This window comes from Heteronotia binoei, chromosome 3 (genome assembly GCF_032191835.1).
Source record: "Heteronotia binoei isolate CCM8104 ecotype False Entrance Well chromosome 3, APGP_CSIRO_Hbin_v1, whole genome shotgun sequence".
NCBI lineage: Eukaryota > Metazoa > Chordata > Lepidosauria > Squamata > Gekkonidae > Heteronotia > Heteronotia binoei.
In genome coordinates this window covers 82,274,473-82,292,343 of record NC_083225.1, presented here as the reverse complement: position 1 = coordinate 82,292,343, position 17,871 = coordinate 82,274,473, and the positions used below count along the sequence as shown (strand labels likewise).

Below are 17,871 nucleotides of genomic sequence, written 5' to 3'. Positions count from 1 at the left end.
TTATGGAATTATTGTGCAATTTTTGATTGAAAGTAACTTTACAGATCGGACCTAATTTTTTTTTCCTCTTGCCCACAGTATCCAATGTGTCTTAATTGTTCCCCCTATGTGAGTAGTGAAACAAATTAAATCATATAAATCAAGACAGTTCAATCAGTGTCACATATACCTTCAAATCAATTAGTGATTGGAACAGCAAGAGAAATGTTCCTGAATATTCATTAAGACTGCTGTCCTATGTACTATTTACTTCAGAATAAGCATGCATAGAATTGCATCAGCCTAGCAAAATGGATTTTCAACTGTTGAAAATGAGATTAAGATGACACATGAACATTCATATCCTTAAGATTCCTCTCAGATTTCCTTTTTGAGAATATACTATGCACCCAACAAATAATACATTTATGTTGCTACTTAATTTAGAACATTTGTTTTCTACATATTTTGAAGGGTGGATATGATAATGTTAGGAAAGGGAATTGCCTAATCTTAATTCATCCCCCCATGCAGTTCTTTAAATCAACTTCATCAATTCAATACTATAGTGTGATATATATATTTATCACAGTATCTGATATCTACCTCGATCAAATATTTTTCTCACCGGATGCATTTTAAGAATATGATTTTTTTTCTCATTGGAAAAAATAACAGATATATCCTATAAAATGATTTTAAAGCAAGTACCAATTCCTAACGTATTTCTATAACACTATTATCCCAGAAGGGAATTAATAAAAGCCTACAACAAGCAATTGCTAGTTGCAACATATTATTGAAGAACCTCCAGCTACTCAGGAAATCTTTTTATATTAAGAAGCCATGCACAAAACATTCATAAACAGCGCAATGCCTGCTGCACACGCAAATACGTATGTTTTCCAAAAGAATACAAAAATTAATATGTAGAGTTAATATAAAGTGCTACATTTCCCCCCATAATTGCTATTAAATGATATTTCTTTTTAGAATTTAGGGCAAAATGCATTTAAATATATTGGATGCAGTGGAAGAGTTCACAGGCAGAGCTGGTGGAAAAGATTTGTTTCTGACTACTACAAACAGCTTGCCATTTGTCCCCGAACTCTTATCAGAATGGGAGGACCTCACCAGTAAAATGCACCTCAGAATGGGGTGCTGTAGGGATTAGGAGAAATTAAGTATAACTGCCTCTTTCTCTCTCTCAGTTTATGACTTGTGTCAGCAGGGGATGCAGCAATTTATCCTGATTCCTCCCTTATTGCTTCAAGCTCCATTTTGCAGCACTTTTTTCTTGTGAGGGTCTCTCACTTCTCATATAATGGGGAAAATGGCAGACTGATTATAGAAGGAGAGAAAAATTAGTTTTGTTAATGATTTCTGTGGAATCTTCTGCTGGATCCAACCTACTAATCTGCTAAATCTCTTGTGCTTTCTGCAGCAGATCATTTTTGCTGATGTAAGATGGGTGTAGGATAAGTTCATTTTCTTCACTTAATTAAAGTGTCTTCCAAATATTTAGGTTCAGAGCTAAAATTAGCAGTGCTGCACAGAAAAGAAAGAAATGTATGATGGTTCATTAACAATGCTGCCTAAACATACTTGCTTTATTTAGAAAGATTGAGTGAAATCTATTTGAATGTATGAAAAGGGAGAGTGGACATGAGTGTGCTGGCCCCTGCCCTTCTTTCTGCCTGATCACCAGCTCATGAGCACAGCACCTACATGTGGAGGTAGTTTTTGTGCATATGTACAGCATGATCAACAGTGTTCAAAAAGGAATATCTCTGGTCACAGGGATGAAGTGTACATTCCCACTAGGGATGGGCACAAACCAGGAAAATGGAGGTTTGTCCCAGTGTGTGATGAACCACGAACCTTCCCATTCACCAAACTGGTTTTTATATCATGGGGTCTATGATGCAGTAGAATGCCCCCCTCATGGGCTAGAGATGCCAAACTCACAGCAAGTCTCCAGCTGACTCTCCTCTATCTGCTCTCCAAGTTTGATGAGGATTAGATTTAGGGGGCTGAGTAACATTCTCCCAAAGCAGATGCCTCTAGAAAAGTCCTCTCTGGGGAAATCAGAGCTGCGGGTTCAGAAGTATGTTGAATGGACTCCCTGCAATCTAGAGGTGACTCAGAGCCCTGAATTCACAAGATACTGATGGGGACAGGTGTTCAAAAATTCTACTGAGGGAGAGTGTGGGTCCACAGCTGAGGAACCCAGTAGCTAAGCCCCTCTGCTCAGTTTGAGCAGAAGGACACGTGCCTCACAGCCCTGAGTGAGCACCAAACCCAAACACCAAACCCCAGCCATGGAGAGGTGTTCAGAAAACCCAATGAAGGAAGATGTGGGCTTTTTTTCTGGAAAAAGAGGTGCCAGAACTCTCAAGAGGAAAATGTAGGAGAAAGACACAGGATTCTTTGCAACAATATTTTCATGTGCTACAGACTTTCCTCAATTTTAAAGCAGTTTCCAAACTTTACACATGTCACCAACTTCTTCAGGTCTTTTTCACGTCTTTCTTCTGGTGCCTAACACTGAGCGATGACTATGTTTTAACATAATTTGATGAATCAAAGCAGGGCTTTTTGTAGCAGGAACTCCTTTGCATATTAGGCCATACACCCCTGATGTAGCCAATCCTCCTGGAGCTTACAGGGCTGTTAGTACAGGGCCTACTGTAAGCTCCAGGAGAACTGGCTACAGCAGGGGTGTGTGGCCCAATATGTAATGGAGATCCTGCTACAAAAAAAGCCCTGGATCATAGACTGTTAAGAGACATCCAACAATTTTTATAAACAATGAAGATGTCATGGTTTTGACTGACAGATGACCTTTCTGGAGTGACAATCAGGTTCATCTGGGAAGATCCCCTTTCATACACACTGGAGGAAATAGCTATTGCATTGAGAGTGTGCCCGAATCTGAGACTGTTCCCTGGGCATTTCTTCTCTGAGTGTTATATGCTCTCTGAAGGCTCGAATGGCTTCTCTTTCATTGAGCTGAAATCTTCTTGCTAATGGGCATATTTCTTCTTCCCCATAGAGAATGTTGTCCCTTGAGTTTGCTGGCCAGTTTTTAGAATTCACAACTCTTTCACACCTTGACAGTTCTGTTGTAGTGATTTTGGTCCTAAAATCACTAGCATAAGTTTTTGGCCTGTGTGGTCAAGACGCCTGTTATTCTAAGTTGTAAATTGGTTCTCTGGCCTGGAGACTAAGTGTTTGGGTAAGCATAGATAAGAATTGGTATGTTCTCTAGGTAAAAAGGGTTCAGCTGAAACTGGTACCAGGCAGAGTGCCTCCCTAATTAAAAAGAGCTGGAGGGGTGAGAATTGGGACTATCCTAAATCACCCCTTGATTAGCAATTCGGGACCACCTCTCCCCACATGTGCCCCGGAGAGCACTCCGTTCAGGGTATCAAAACCTCCTTCAGATCCCCGGACTGAAAGAGGCTCGACTGTCCAGCACAAGAGCCAGAGCATTCTCAGTAATAGCCCCTGCTTTGTGGAACGCCTTCCCTGAAAACATCAGGGCCCTGCGGGACCTGCCACAGTTCCGCAGGGCCTGTAAGACCGAATTATTGAAACTTGCCTTTAATGGTTGAAGGGAGGTAGCTATTACTCCACAGTATTGACAATCCCACTGAATTTTATACTGAAACAAGAACATCAGAGAAATTAGAAATGTACATTTTGGTTTTAGGATTGTAAATTGTATGAATGATTTTATTATGTATTTTGTTTTTAATGTTTATGTGGTTTAATTTGTTGTTGTTAGCTGCCCTGAGCTCATTGGGGGAGGGCAGGATATAAATTTCATTAAATAAATAAATTAGAGTGGAGAGTGACTTCATTGCTCTCAGTTGGAATTGGTTGCCAGGGGCCCAGCAATTAATTGGGACTGGCCATAAAGTGTGGCTACCTGAAGCCCACTTTAAGTCTGATTCCGCTCAGACTTCCTATGCCTACCTGTGTGTTGTAATGCTGATCGTCTGAACTACTCAGGCCTTCTGCGGTGTCTTCTGTTGCAATTCCGATGGGCCTGGCTGAATGCTAAGAACCTGCTGTCCCAACTTCTGCTGGCTGTGTTTTGGTAACTATGTCAACTGTATAGCTAGGCTGGTGAAGCTTAGGCATTGTTTTTTTCATTCCTTCCTATAACTACGTTTTATTTTTATATGCGCACACAGTAAAAATATTTCTTATATGGTTAAACTGTGTGGAGTCTTCTACTATTAAGTTTGGTGTCTGAGACTGTGGGCTACCTGCTGGAGTAATAACTTTTGTTTGTCCTGTGAGTCTACCTTGCAGGGTTCTTGTTAATCCCCTGGTATGGGCTGGAGAACTCCCCAACCTCCTGCCTAGGGTGGATACTTGGGGTGGTGGCAGTCTACTGACTTAGGCTGGACTCTTGTGGTTTGCAAGGGGCCTTGGAGCACAGGAGCTTGGCCTAAAAGAGACTCCCTGCCAGCCAGTGGTTAGAGCCAACTGCTGTCTGGTAGTGACGTTCCACGGCATCTGTATATTTTGAAACAGCCTTTTCTGAAGAGAAATTTTAAGTTGATCATAAAATGCAACTGGGGAGATTGGTGGGTCATCAACTCTATTTTTTTCTCTGCAATGGGACACACTTAAATTGCAGATCTTCTAATGCCTCAAGTGCTTTCTTAAGGACCTGGAACAGTGCTTCTGTTCTCAGTTCTGACAGTTCTTGTAAAGTATAAATTAATCTGAGACCCATATAAATTCAACTGGTGTAATCTTTCTATGAAGACCTTCGTATATGCACTTCTCCTTTCTGTCTCAACCATTTGCTGATTTACCTTTTTCAAATCCTGTCAAACAGCCAAAACAGTTCTGTAGCTAGATGCAACCCATCTTGTAGACAGAATATTTCCAATTTTAAAAATCTCCATCTCCAACATGACTTAAGCTACATTTTTTTTTCTTTTTAGATGAATGATACATAACATACAACTTGAAGCCTATTGATGCCAGAAACATCTTTTACAACAATATGCAATCCAAGCCATGCTAGCCTGGAATACAACATGTGGAGTGGTAGCCAGGGCACACTGCTGCTGGTGGATTTTCTTTCTCGCACCTGAACCCACCCCAGACTCTCTCCAGGCTCACAGCCATACCTCCCCCTTGGCAAGACCAACAAGTCCCCTACACTGCCTGGCTGCTTCCCTACTCACTTGCAGCTACTACTGGGCATCCTCTCATTTAAAACTTACTTTTTTAAAAAAAAATTGTGACATCACATATGACATTATGCTACCCTGGTATACTCATTAACTTTTTTTTTTTTTTTGAGAATTTTGTTTCTAGAAAGAGGTTCCAGAACTCCATTTGTGTTCTCCCAGGAATAAAGTCCTGCTAGTAGGTAAGCCCCTCTGCTCAGACTGAGCAGGATGGGTGCCTCAGAGCCCTAAGTAAGCACCAAACACTGTTCACACTGAGAAATAGTTCCAATTCCCTGTGGAAGAATAAAAAAACTGGCAATTAATTTGCTGCAACAGATATCAATAAAAAGAAGCGAGACATGGCAACGTATGTAAAAGACAAATTTAATCCACAGCTTTGTTTTGCATCAAAAGATGGAAGAACTCTAATGGTGGAAATTACAGTGGAGGGCAGAAAAATCTTGTTAGTAAATATTTATGCCCCAAATGATCATCACGAAAAAAAAAAGACCTGCATCTCAAATTAGCGAGTTTATAATATACCGATTATTGCATACTTGGAGATTTTAATGCAGTTTTTGATAGACAACTGGACAGAAAGACACACAGGCAAATTAAATTTAAAGGTTCACAGTTGCCACAAAGTTTTTTTAACTAGCTGATGAATTGGACCTAGTAGATGACTGGAGGACGAGATACCTAAAATCAAGAGACTTTACATACTATTCATCTAGTCATCAGTCCTGGTCAAGAATTGATTTGTGTTGGCTTTCTACAGATTTGATGAAAGAATTGGCGAAAGTGGAGATTCAACCTAGAGTGATATCTGATCATAGTCCAGTAGTCGTAAATCTTAAAGGAATGCAAAGAAAAAAGAATCAGAGATTAAATACACAAATACTAAAAGATAAACATTTTCTCCAGGAAGCTGAAGAAGAAATGAAATTCTTCTTCAAACAAAACATAACTCAGGAAGTGAAGACACAGGTAGGATGGGATGCAGCAAAAGCATATCTTCGGAGGCTGGCAATTAGATTTAATGCCAAGAAAAAGTGGGAAAGAACTGAGAACTTTCAAAAGTTAAAGAAGCAGAAAGAAACAAGCTGATAAAAACCTAAAACTACAACCAACAAAACAAGAATTTGAAAAAGATACAACATCAACTTAACTTACTATTGGTGAAAGAAGTAGAGAGAAAACTGAAATAAGCAACACAAAATTATTTTGAACATGCCGCCAGTAAACCTGGGAGTTGGCTGGCGTATTGACTGAAAAAATAAAATGCAAAGATAGATAGATAGATAGATAGATAGATAGATAGATAGATAGATAGATAGATAGATGAATTTATTGTCATTGTTCTCAACAAAAAGAGAGCAACGAAATGAGGTGCTCTTCCACAAACATACCAACACATCAAACACACATATTCATAAACCATTTAAATACATCTAAAACCATTAAACCATTTAAACCATTAAAACCATTTAAATACATCTAAAACGGATAAACATTCATAAAACCATTTAAACCATTTAAACCATTAAATAAACATTCATAAAACCATTAAACATTCATAAAACCATTAAAACCATTTAAACCATTAAATACATCTAAAACAGATAATCCTTCATAACCCTGCATTTAACCTAACCACAGCACTTGGATAGAAACTGTCCTTAAATCTGTTTGTCCTAGCCTTCAACACTCTATATCGTCTACCTGACGGTAAGATCTCAAAAAGCAAATGGCCCAGATGTGTATGGTCCCTTAGGATCTTTTGTATCTTCCTTTTACATGCCATATTATACAGATCCACCAATGAGGGGAGAGAACATCCACAAATCTTTTGTGCTCTTCTCGTCACTCTTTGGAGCACCCTTCTCTCTGCTTCTCTCCCAAGAGAATTATAATATCTTTGAGAGATGAAAACAATACAGAGAAATTTCAAAAACAGGAGATACTTCAAATTGTGGAACAATTTTACAAAAAGCTATATGAAGATAAACAAGTGGCAAAGGAAGGTCTAGAAGACCTTCTTAAGCAGAACAATCTTAATAAACTTACGGATGATCAGCAGGAAATTCTAAATGAACCAATAACAATAAGAGAAGTATGTGAAGCGATAGTCTCTCAAAAAAATGGTAAATCATCTGGTCCAGATGGCTTACCAGCAGAATTTTATAAAGCTTTTGAAGATTGTCTATTGGTCCCATTTAAACATCTGATAGAAACTATTCAGAGAGAAGCCGAAACCCCATCGACATGGCAAGAAGTCACAGTATCTTTAATTCCCAAGGAAGGTACAGACTTGAAAGATGTAAAGAATATTAGACCAATTTCTCTCTTGAACGTGGATTATAATATTTTGCTTCTATCCCGGCACAACACTTGAAGAAGATTCTGTTGACTATTATACATTGGGATCAAGCAGGATTTCTCCCAGAGAGATATCTGTAAGACAACGTTAAGGACTATATGCAATATATTGGAGTATTATGAAAGTCATCCAGAGAAGCAGCTAGCCTTTAATTTGCTTAGATGCAGAGAAAGCCTTTGACAATGTCCGATGGCAATTTATGATACCGCCGCTCTGAGACTCTGATTCAGAGAGAAGGGCAGGGTATAAATCTACCATTCTTCTTCTTCTACAGGACTGTAAAAAAAGAGTGGGTCTAGGCCTGCCAGACTGGCAATTGTACTATAGGGCCTCGGTGCTGACCTGGCTGAGAGAGTGGGCTCTGTTACAAGATAGAAGACAACTTCTTTTAGAGGGACATGAACTTACGCAAGGCTGGCATGCATATTTGCGGTATCAAAGCTTAGGACATTCTTATTTCAAAAACCCTGGTTACAGAAATCTCTTTACCATACGTGGATGTGTTTAAACCTGAATATCTATAAAAGTATTCCAAGATGGGTATCCCCTGTTGAAGCTTTCACACCACCAAATCGTATGAAACCAAATCAATGTTAAAAGTATGAGAACTTATTGCAACAAGATAATCAACTAAAAACTAATGAAGAACTTGAAAGTAAGAACATTAACATGAGCTGGTGGCTCAGAACGCAAATATGTAAAAGCTAAGTCCAGATATGTAAAAGCTAAGGCAATAGGATTAAACAAGGATCAATACTCATTTGACAAAATATTTTTAGCCCCCCAAGAAAAATTAATTTTGAAAATCTACTCTTATCTACTACAGATAAGGATGCAAGATGAGATTGTGAAGAACTATATGGTACAATGGGCAAAGAATATAGAGTGTAATATTATTTATTTATTTATTTATTTATTTGATTTATATCCCACCCTACCCCACCGAAGCGGGCTCAAATTATGTTAGATGAATGGGAGACTTTATGGAATTCAAACATTAAACTAACCAAATCAATGTCTTTTAAGGAAAGCTTGTATAAAATGTTTTATAGATGGTATGTAACTCCTCAAAAACTTTCTAAAATGTATTCTAATATGTCTAACAAATGTTGGAAATGTACAAAAAATGTGGGGTCATTTTATCATATGTGGTGGACTTGTGAGAAGGCAAAATAATACTGGAAGATGGTCCATGAACTATTACAAAAGATTTTGAAGATGCAGATCCAATTTAAACCAGAACTGTTTTTGTTGAATATATATCCTAGTGACTATACAAAAGAAATATGACATTTGATGGCACATATTAATACTGCAGCTAGGATTTTGTTTGCCCAGAAATGGAAGCTTCAAGAGTTACCTACAAAGCAAGAGTTAATAGGGAAAGTACTGGAAGCAGCAGAGATGGAACAGCTGCAAACAGCTGACTATTTATCTTTAACGCTTGCTGGGAAATCCAAAGAGGAAGCAAGAAAATACTGGGAGAAGTTATATGTATGGTCAGATAATTAAACTGCTTGAATGACAAATGGCGGTAAATACTCTTCAAATTATTTGATTGGAATATGAATCAAACATAATCTAAATTGATAATTTGAAGGGGAATTTACAATATAATTTCATATGATTTATGTGATGAAAGGTTAAATGCCTAATAATAATGACATGATGGAATTTTTTTTTGTATTTGAGGTTATAATGGTATGCAAAGTGCTATTTTTCTGAACAGATTTTTTTTTTTTACTTTTCTATATCCACCTTCCCTTTCCCTTTTCTCACTTGAAAATAAAAATCTTTCAAACCTGAGTTCCGGTTCCCTTCCCTCTCTGTTTTTAACTCCCTCTTTGCTTAACTGCCTACATTCAAGTAAAAACATCTCTGTGTGAGATGAGGGTACATATCCATTCTGCTCCCATAGAGCAGAATGGGATCTCTCTTGTTGACAGCCAGCACTGGTGTCAAGCTTTGGAGGCCAATTTTGGTGTTTCTAGGGCTGCAGAAAGGCAGCAGAAGTCCATCCTCCCCTGTTGCTTTGACAGTTAATTGATCGGCACCAGTATGTCTGCTGCACAAATCACCAACATGAACCACACGAACCTCTGTAAAAACAGTGGAGGTCCATTACAGGTGCAATCACATGACCATTGGCTCATGAACCATGAACCAGGCAATTTTCATGACAAATGTAGGTTCAAGGTCTGTGCCAATCCCTAATTCTCACTGTGCAGATGTCCCAATGATCACACAAAGGCAAAGGATGGGGTCAGTGCTGTCATGCCCACTGTCCCTCTCTGTGCATTCAGGCAGCTCAAGTGGCTTCTGTACACATGGTTGGTGTGAGTTCCACAACTACAGTATCACTATCTAACCTTTAACTTATCAGGCATCTCCATGCACTCCTAAGGAATATATATGAGTGCTGCTGTAAGTGTGAATCAGCCTATGCTAAGTCTATGCATATTTTAGGGAGTTATGATTGCTTAAGTTATGATTTTTTTGTAAACTGATCCTTTTATAAAATACATTGTTTGGTCTATTAAAGGTAATGTTCAAGGACTCATGGCATACACATAATTTAGGAATACAAACTCAAATATTGGAATTTGAGATAGCGGCCATGATCTCAATGACTACAAAAAAGCTACATCTAAGTCTTCCTAATACTCTCCATGATAACATTTGCCAGTTTTCTTTCTAGGTATTATGGATATGCTAGCTGGGAGATGGTGTCAGGAACATTCTACAGAAAACCCAAGTGCATGCATGGGTTTTGAGATCATGGCCAACAATATCTGCAGTGTCTGATAATTCATATTAGCTATAGTCATTAAAATACAAAAATATAAGCTGCATATTGGAGAAGCTTTGAGTGAGATGGTCCATAGCAGTGATACAAATGTGTCAATGAAGTCTTGCTTTATATTCTGTTTAAGAGCCATATGCATTCTGAAACTAAAGGAAAAATTCTGTTATGTATCCATACTAGCAAACTGTTTATGAGGAGACAACTGTTGCAATGACAGAAGGTGTGACTATGGAAACTTCGTATGTGCCTTCTGCATACCTGGCAGAGATCCTTCGGCTTCTACGAGCTTTATCTAACATGGAAGACATCCTTAATTCTCCTAGTCTGCAGGGTAGGGACTGTGAGGATCTTGGCAGACAAGAAGAATGCCTCAAGGTAAGAATCAACTTTTACTCTTTCAAGTCTAATGTATTCCTTTGCAGTTGAATTACCGGGAAATCATTTAGGATAATTAGTTTTGTTTCATTTATTATATTTTCATCCCACTTTAGAACCAACAATTGAATCTCCAATGGCTGCAATGAAGAAATTCTAATAAAATAACAATTTTTTAAAAAATTACTTGGATTTTCAGATGTGTTATATGCAGATACACTAGAGAGATGCTCAGTTGCTTTCTTACCTCCTATTGATGGTTCACTGATGATAGTTTTAATTGCTAGAAAGGGAAGATGTCTCACCTGAAAGTGAATCCAAGCACAGTAGAGAAATGCTTGGCTCTTTTCTTCCTGAGTTAACTAGGACAGAGCAGACTGCAAGCTTATTAGTAATTCTTTAGATCTCAAGATTATTCCTATTAAAACAGAAGAAACCAGTTGATAATAAGAAAACTGGAGTTGAACGAATTAAAAAAAAAGAAATACATGATCGAATTCTGCCAGGTGTCATGGACAGTAAATGGCTAATTCTGTAACCTGACGTGAGAACCTTGAGTGCCGGAGAATTCAAATTGCATTCTTCAGTTGAGTCAGTTAGAAGTGATGGTTAAGAACTGACAGTTGACTTGGAAGGAAAGCTAACAGACTGGAAGAAGATCACGAAGGATCCTGAGTGAGGGAAGTGAGAAGCTTAGTTCACTTCTAATGAGTCTGAGGAAAATAGTTTCTAAAATAAGGGGATGATAGCTACCCTGTGGAAAAGGAAGGAAATTGAAACTTGTTTGAATGTTCCTGCCTTCATCAGCTTAAGTGTCTGTGAGACAAAGGAGTCTATGCTTGTGTATTTAAGCAGAAACTGCCAAGAAATCTCTCCCATCAAAGATCTGTCTGAATAACAGAAACAGTAACTTCTTGGTTACAATATACAAACTCATTCCTGTTGTCTGTTCACCTCATGCCATACACCTGATTCCAACTTGACCATTTCTCCTTTAAGTTAAATGAAACAGGGTTTAAAAACAGGGTTTTTTGAGCTTCCATCAACCTCTCATGTGCCATTATCAAACCAGGTCAAAAAAGGAGGATTTTAGTGTCTCCTCGTCAGCATCTAACAGTGTACATTGCAATTATTGGGTGGGACAGCCAGAGAAAAATAAAGAATTAATGTGGCGGAAAGGCTGCTCTGCCAAAAAGAAGATAAAGGGATACCCTGTGATGGAGGGTGAAATTGTGATATTAATTTTCTACTTTTTTTTAAAAAAATCAGCCCATGGCAATGTGTTGAAAATCACTTGAAATCCAAGAGTTTCAAAAATATTTGCGATACAACTCCTTACAGAGCTGTTACTGTAGGTCCCTAGGCAGTTTTATAAATGTATCTTATATTGTCATTCACCACCCCAAGTTCCTCATGGTTGAAAAGCATTATGTGTGTGTGTGTATACACACACACACACAAATAAATTTCTTACATATATTCCTGGACCATATAATCATGAAAATGCTGTTGCCATTCTTCATTAGGAGCAATTACTCTCTGATTGTGTGACTTGGCTATGCAAAAATATTACATATCTAAATTATTGCTAATAAGAAAACACTTGTTCCTTGTTTATGTATTTTCAATGTTGTCAGCAATATTGGTCAGAGAGCAATGACCCAGAAACAGGATTAGTACATCCCCATTAGTGCTCTTTAACATTACACATTTGTGTATCCTGGTGTGATTTATGTCCAAATAACTTTATGACTAATAACTTGTTCATCCACATGTATTTGATATTATTGTAGCTGACACCAACTTTAATTATATTGATTATCTTGGTTACAAGTAACTATTGCTGTAGATTTAATTTAACTGTGCTATTAAAATGTCAAGAGATGTGGTTGTAAGTACAGTTCCATCTTCCTCCCAAATAAATCTCTCACAGCAGTAAATAGATCTTGCAAATTCATATACTTTGGGAAGGCATATAGTTTTGATCTGAGCTTTGTAATGAATGAATATTTATTTCCTGGTGAAAGCATTCATCATTGTCATTATCCTGCAGTAAAAATAGAAACATAGTACGTAAATTGCATAGCTGCTGGTTGGAACAGGTTTAAAATTAAATTGTGACTGATTTTTATCCCTAGAAGATTTGCATGCATCAAATTGCAAGATGGTAGCAGACAGCAGTTTTAATATGTGGTTTGTAAATCTTTTGCATCCTTTTATACGTATACCTTTCAAGAAAAAAAAATCTAAGACAACATATTCATTGGAAATTGTGCAAATTAACATATTAAAACTAAGTAATAATACATGTTTATTAAACCATAACAAAATCATTATTATTTTAAAACTAGCTGTATAGTATGTCTGACAGTTACATACCACTGACTTCAATATAAAGGGAGATATGGAGAACAGATCCCATTGTTGTGTTATAGGACCATAATCCAATAATCAGATTAGATGTGCAGCAGGCAGAAATAAGACACTTATTCATTCATTCATTCATTCATTCATTCATTCATTCATTCGATTTATATCCCGCCCTCCCCACCGAGGCGGGCTCAGGGTGGCTTACTTTTTTGAGGAACAGCTTTACCCAGTGTTCCTGGAAAATCATGCTTGAAATTCATAAAATAAACACCCCAAACAAATTCACCATTGATTAACACAAATTGCACATGCAGTTATGATGTTGATTCCAGGCAGCACTGGTAACAATCCATTGTTCTCCAGTTCCATCATTTTTATACTCCCAATTTTTATAATACTCTGTGATTTTTTTGAGAAGCAGAAACACAGTATAGGTGGTGTATGCATGGCTTTAAAACTGCTGTTTTGTAATTGACATTGTTGTTCATGTTACCAGCATCTTCTGGGCAGCTTTTTAAAAACCACATTGTCACTGGTACTATAATGCCATTAATAATTAGCACTATCAAGAGCCAATTTGGTGTAGTGGTTAAGTGTGTGGACTCTTATCTGGGAGAACCAGGTTTGATTCCCCACGCCTCCACTTGCAGCTGCTGGAATGGCCTTGGGTTAGCCATAGCTCTCGCAGGTGTTGTCCTTGAAAGGGCAGCTGCTGTGAGAGCTCTTTCAGCCCCACCCACCTCACAGGGTGTCTGTTGTGGGAGGACAAGATATAGGAGATTGTAAGCCGCTCTGGGTGATTCAGAGAGAAGGGCGGGGTATAAATCTGCAATTCTTCTATTGCTCCCGAAAGACTCTACAAACCCTAATTCTTCTATTATTAGTCTGTGGTTTCTAAAGGGAAAATTTGAAGCTGAGTGAAAGATTGTACAGTTTCTTGACAAAATTATCTCAATTAGGGCGAATGGGTGTAGAGCTTTGGGAATATATGCTGTTGGAGAAAGAAGTGAAAGTACTTAATTTGCACATTGGGAGAAGCATATGTAGGAGTGACTAGAAGAAAAGACAACTGGGTAGTGGGAGGAGCAGAGGCCTAGTCATTTGGGCTTTCCGAGGACTGAAGTGCTGAGGCCTCAGTTCAAGAGATTTTTGTCTGGTGAGGGCCCTCTGTTTTTTGGAACTGACTGGTTTTCTTGAAGAGGTTAGCCCCCAGACCACATGCCTATGAACTGAAGCCACCTCCTTCTGTTGGATGGGGAGGAGAGAGGCCCTGAGGACTTTCCTTCCCACTGGAGGCCTGCTGCTTCTGGGGGACTGTAACTGGACCAGCTTCATCAAGAAGACAGCACTTCTGGGACACTGACTGCCGGATCTCTGGCTTGGGAAAGGAAAGTACTTTGGGGGTGGGGAGCACCATACCCTGTGAACAAAACTGTGTTTAATAAATAGTTACTTTGCTTAAGTCAAGGTGAGTGGGAGGGGGGATTTAAGAAAGGAGGCCTTAAGCCTTGTACTTGCCCTTACTTCCAGTGTCTGGGTTACATGGGGCAGTTCTCCCATCAACTCAAGTGACCCTCAGTTTCATCCTGCCTGCCTCTTTACCTTCCTGAGACCAGTGGTGGCAGGTCAGTGTCAGTCTTGTCTTTGTTTAAATCAGCCCTTCTATCAATCGTCTTCAGAGGGAGAACCCTCCCCTTACATTTAACCAGGTTCATCCTCATAAGTACATAAGAATTCATTGACCAGGGCTGTCAGTTTTTCTTCTTTTCCGGAAACAAGGGAGGGGAAGAAAAAATGACCAGTCATTAACTCAGATGGAGAAATTGTGTGACTACCAAGCCCTCAATAAACTGTTGTAGTGTTATTTTTAAATTTATTCATTTGTTATTTTATTTAACTTATATCCCACCCTACCCTCACGACCTGAGTTCGATACCGACGGAAGCTGGTTTCAGGTAGCCGGCTCTGGTTGACTTAGCCTTCCATCCTTCTGTGGTCTGTAAAATGAGTACCCAGCTTGCTGGGGGGGAGGGTAGATGACTGGGGAAGGCAATGGCAAACCACTCCGTAAAAAGTCTGCCATGAAAACGTTGTGAAAGCAACGTCACCCCAGAGTCGGAAACGACTGGTGCTTGCACAGGGGACTACCTTTACCTTTTATCCCACAAGTGGGCCCAGGGCAGCTGACAGTAAAACACATAGTTTTTTTTTTTTTTTAATGCCTCAGTTTTCTTCCCTATTCAGAAACAGGCCTATAAAATAGAAGGAATCCAGGGTGTGTTTTTGTTTTGTTTTACACATGCACTTTACTCTGAGGAGCCAGGACACTTAAGATGTGTTCACACTACACTAAATAATACATTTTGCAGCTGGATTTTCACAGTGCAAGAATAGCAAAAATCAAGTTGCAAAACACATTATTTAGTGTAGTGTGAATGTACCCTTAGTCCCACCTCCAGCCCTTAAGGAGGCAGTCATTTTCTAAGAGGAGAAAGCCATAAGAGGGAAGAATCATTAATTCACAATGCTGCTGGAGGGTGAGTGGAGTGGTGAAACCCTGCTTCCCAACAGCATTGAATTTAGGGCACCCATACACAAATGGCCTCGGACTGCCAAAGGCTGTGTTGCTTTGTGTTACTTTACAATATGGAGAATAAAGTCTTGAATTAGGTTTTGGGGATGTTCTGGATCAAACTTATGCCTGTGGTGAAGAAGCCTTTTTTGTCTCATAAACCTTATTCAGATAAATGGGTTCTAGGAGAGAGGAGGGTATATGTAGCAGGATGATGATGATATCCTACTGCTTTTGCAATGGGAACGTTATAATGATTCATGAAGCAAAAGTGCAGATCCTTGTACATTTTTTAAAAGTAATGGTGACTCAAGACTGTGAACAGGGTAAGGAAAAAGAAAAGAACCAATCACAAAGCAGAGTAGAAAAACATAGTGACTCCATCGAGGAGTTGCAGACAAAATTAGGTGGGGGGAGAACCTGATTTTGACATTCAAGCCTGGTTTCCTGGTGGATATAGTATACTTTTGTATTGATTATGACTAGTTTCCTGATTGCTTATTATTTATTTATTTATCAGATTTATATCCTGCCTTTCCCTGACAGGCTCAGGGCAGCTAACAACAGTTTAAAAACATTAGCAGTTTACAAACATACTAAAATTAGATCTATAAAAACATTTCCATATATATTAAAAGTCTGAGATGGCAAGCTTCTGTTTTCCATTATATTAATTCAGTGAGATTGTCGATGCTGAAGGTAGTAGCCACCTCCCCCTAACCATTAAAGGCGAGTTTGAAAAGTTCGGTCTTACAGGCCCTGCAGAACTGTGGCAGGTCCCACAGGGTCCTGATGTTTTCGGGGAGGGCATTCCACAAAGTGGGGGCTATTACCGAGAATGATCTGGCTCTAGTGCTGGTTAATTGAGCTTCTTTTGGTCCAGGGATCTTAAGGAGATTTTGAAACCCTGAACGTAGTGCTCTCTGGAGTACGTATGGGGAAAGGCTGAATGTGCTTCCGTATAGTTAGCTCCATTAACAACCTGGCTGCTGTGTTTTGCACCAGTTTCAGCCTCGGAAGTTGAGTCAAGGACAGCCCTACGTAGAGGGCATTATAGTAGTCTATTCTCGAGGTGACTGTTGCATGGATCACTGTTGCCAAGTCGTCGTGCTCCAGGTATGGAACCAACTGCCTTATCTGCCTAAGATGGTAGAATGTGGATTCGGCAGTGGCTGCTACCTGGGCCTCCATTGTCAGCGAAGGCTCCAGGAGCACCCCCAAGCTCTTGACCTTCGATGCTGGTGCTAATAGTGTCCCATCAAAGACCGGCAAGGGGATTTCCCTACCCAGGCCACTGTGACTCAGGCACAGGACCTCTGTCTTCACTGGGTTCAATTTCAGTCAACTCTGCCTGAGCCATTTCACTACAGCTTGCAATGCCAGGTCCAGATCTTCCAGGGCTCAGCTGGACTGTGCCACCCCCCCCCCCCCCACAATAGATAGAGCTGGGTGTAATCCACATACTGGTGGACAATTTGGGCAAGGGGGTACATGTAGATGTTAAACAACATCGGGGAGAGGACTGCCTCCTGAGGGACCCCACATACAAGAGGATGCCTCTGGGACAATTGCTCCCCTATAGCCACCCTTTGTCCTTGGCCTTGGAGAAAGGAGGTAAGCCATTGGAGGGCAGACCCCTGAATCCCCACGTCGGCAAGGTGGCGGGACAGAAGCTGGTGGCTGACTGTGTCAAATGCAGCTGACAGATCTAGCAACAACAGCACTGCCATGCCCCCCCAATCCAAATGTCTCAAGATATCATCCATGAGGGTGACCAGTACTGTCTCCATCCCATGGCCTGGCCGGAAGCCAGACTGAAATGGGTCTAAGATGGAAGTGTCATCCAAAAATCCCTGTAACTGTACTGCCACTGCCCTCTCAATGACTTTACCCAGAAAGGGCAAGTTTGACACCAGCTGGTAGTTTGCCAATATGGCCGGGTCCGAAAATGGTTTTTTGAGGAGAGGTTGTACCACCACCACCTTAAGGGGCATGGGAAAGGTTCCTTCAATCAGGGACCTATTGATAATCACCTGCAACGGGGCTCGCAATTCCATCCGGCAAGCACGTATCAACCATGATAGACCCGGATCCAGATCGCAGGTAATGGGACATACAGTACAAAGGACCTTGTCAACTTCCTCCAAGCTGAGTGGAGTGAAATGGTCCAGGATCAAACCAGAAGACA

At 39.8% G+C, this 17,871-nt stretch overlaps 1 protein-coding gene across 3 annotated transcripts in view; it reads left to right on the top strand.

Moving 5' to 3' along the window:
* The window catches only part of DMD (dystrophin), a 1,885,017-nt gene that overhangs the window by 891,986 nt on the left and 975,160 nt on the right, over positions 1-17,871 (top strand). For all 3 annotated transcript variants that reach the window (XM_060234097.1, XM_060234096.1, XM_060234099.1), the window contains one exon: positions 10,547-10,741. In XM_060234097.1, coding sequence (XP_060090080.1) covers positions 10,547-10,741 — 195 coding nt within the window. The remainder of the gene's footprint in view (positions 1-10,546; positions 10,742-17,871) is intronic.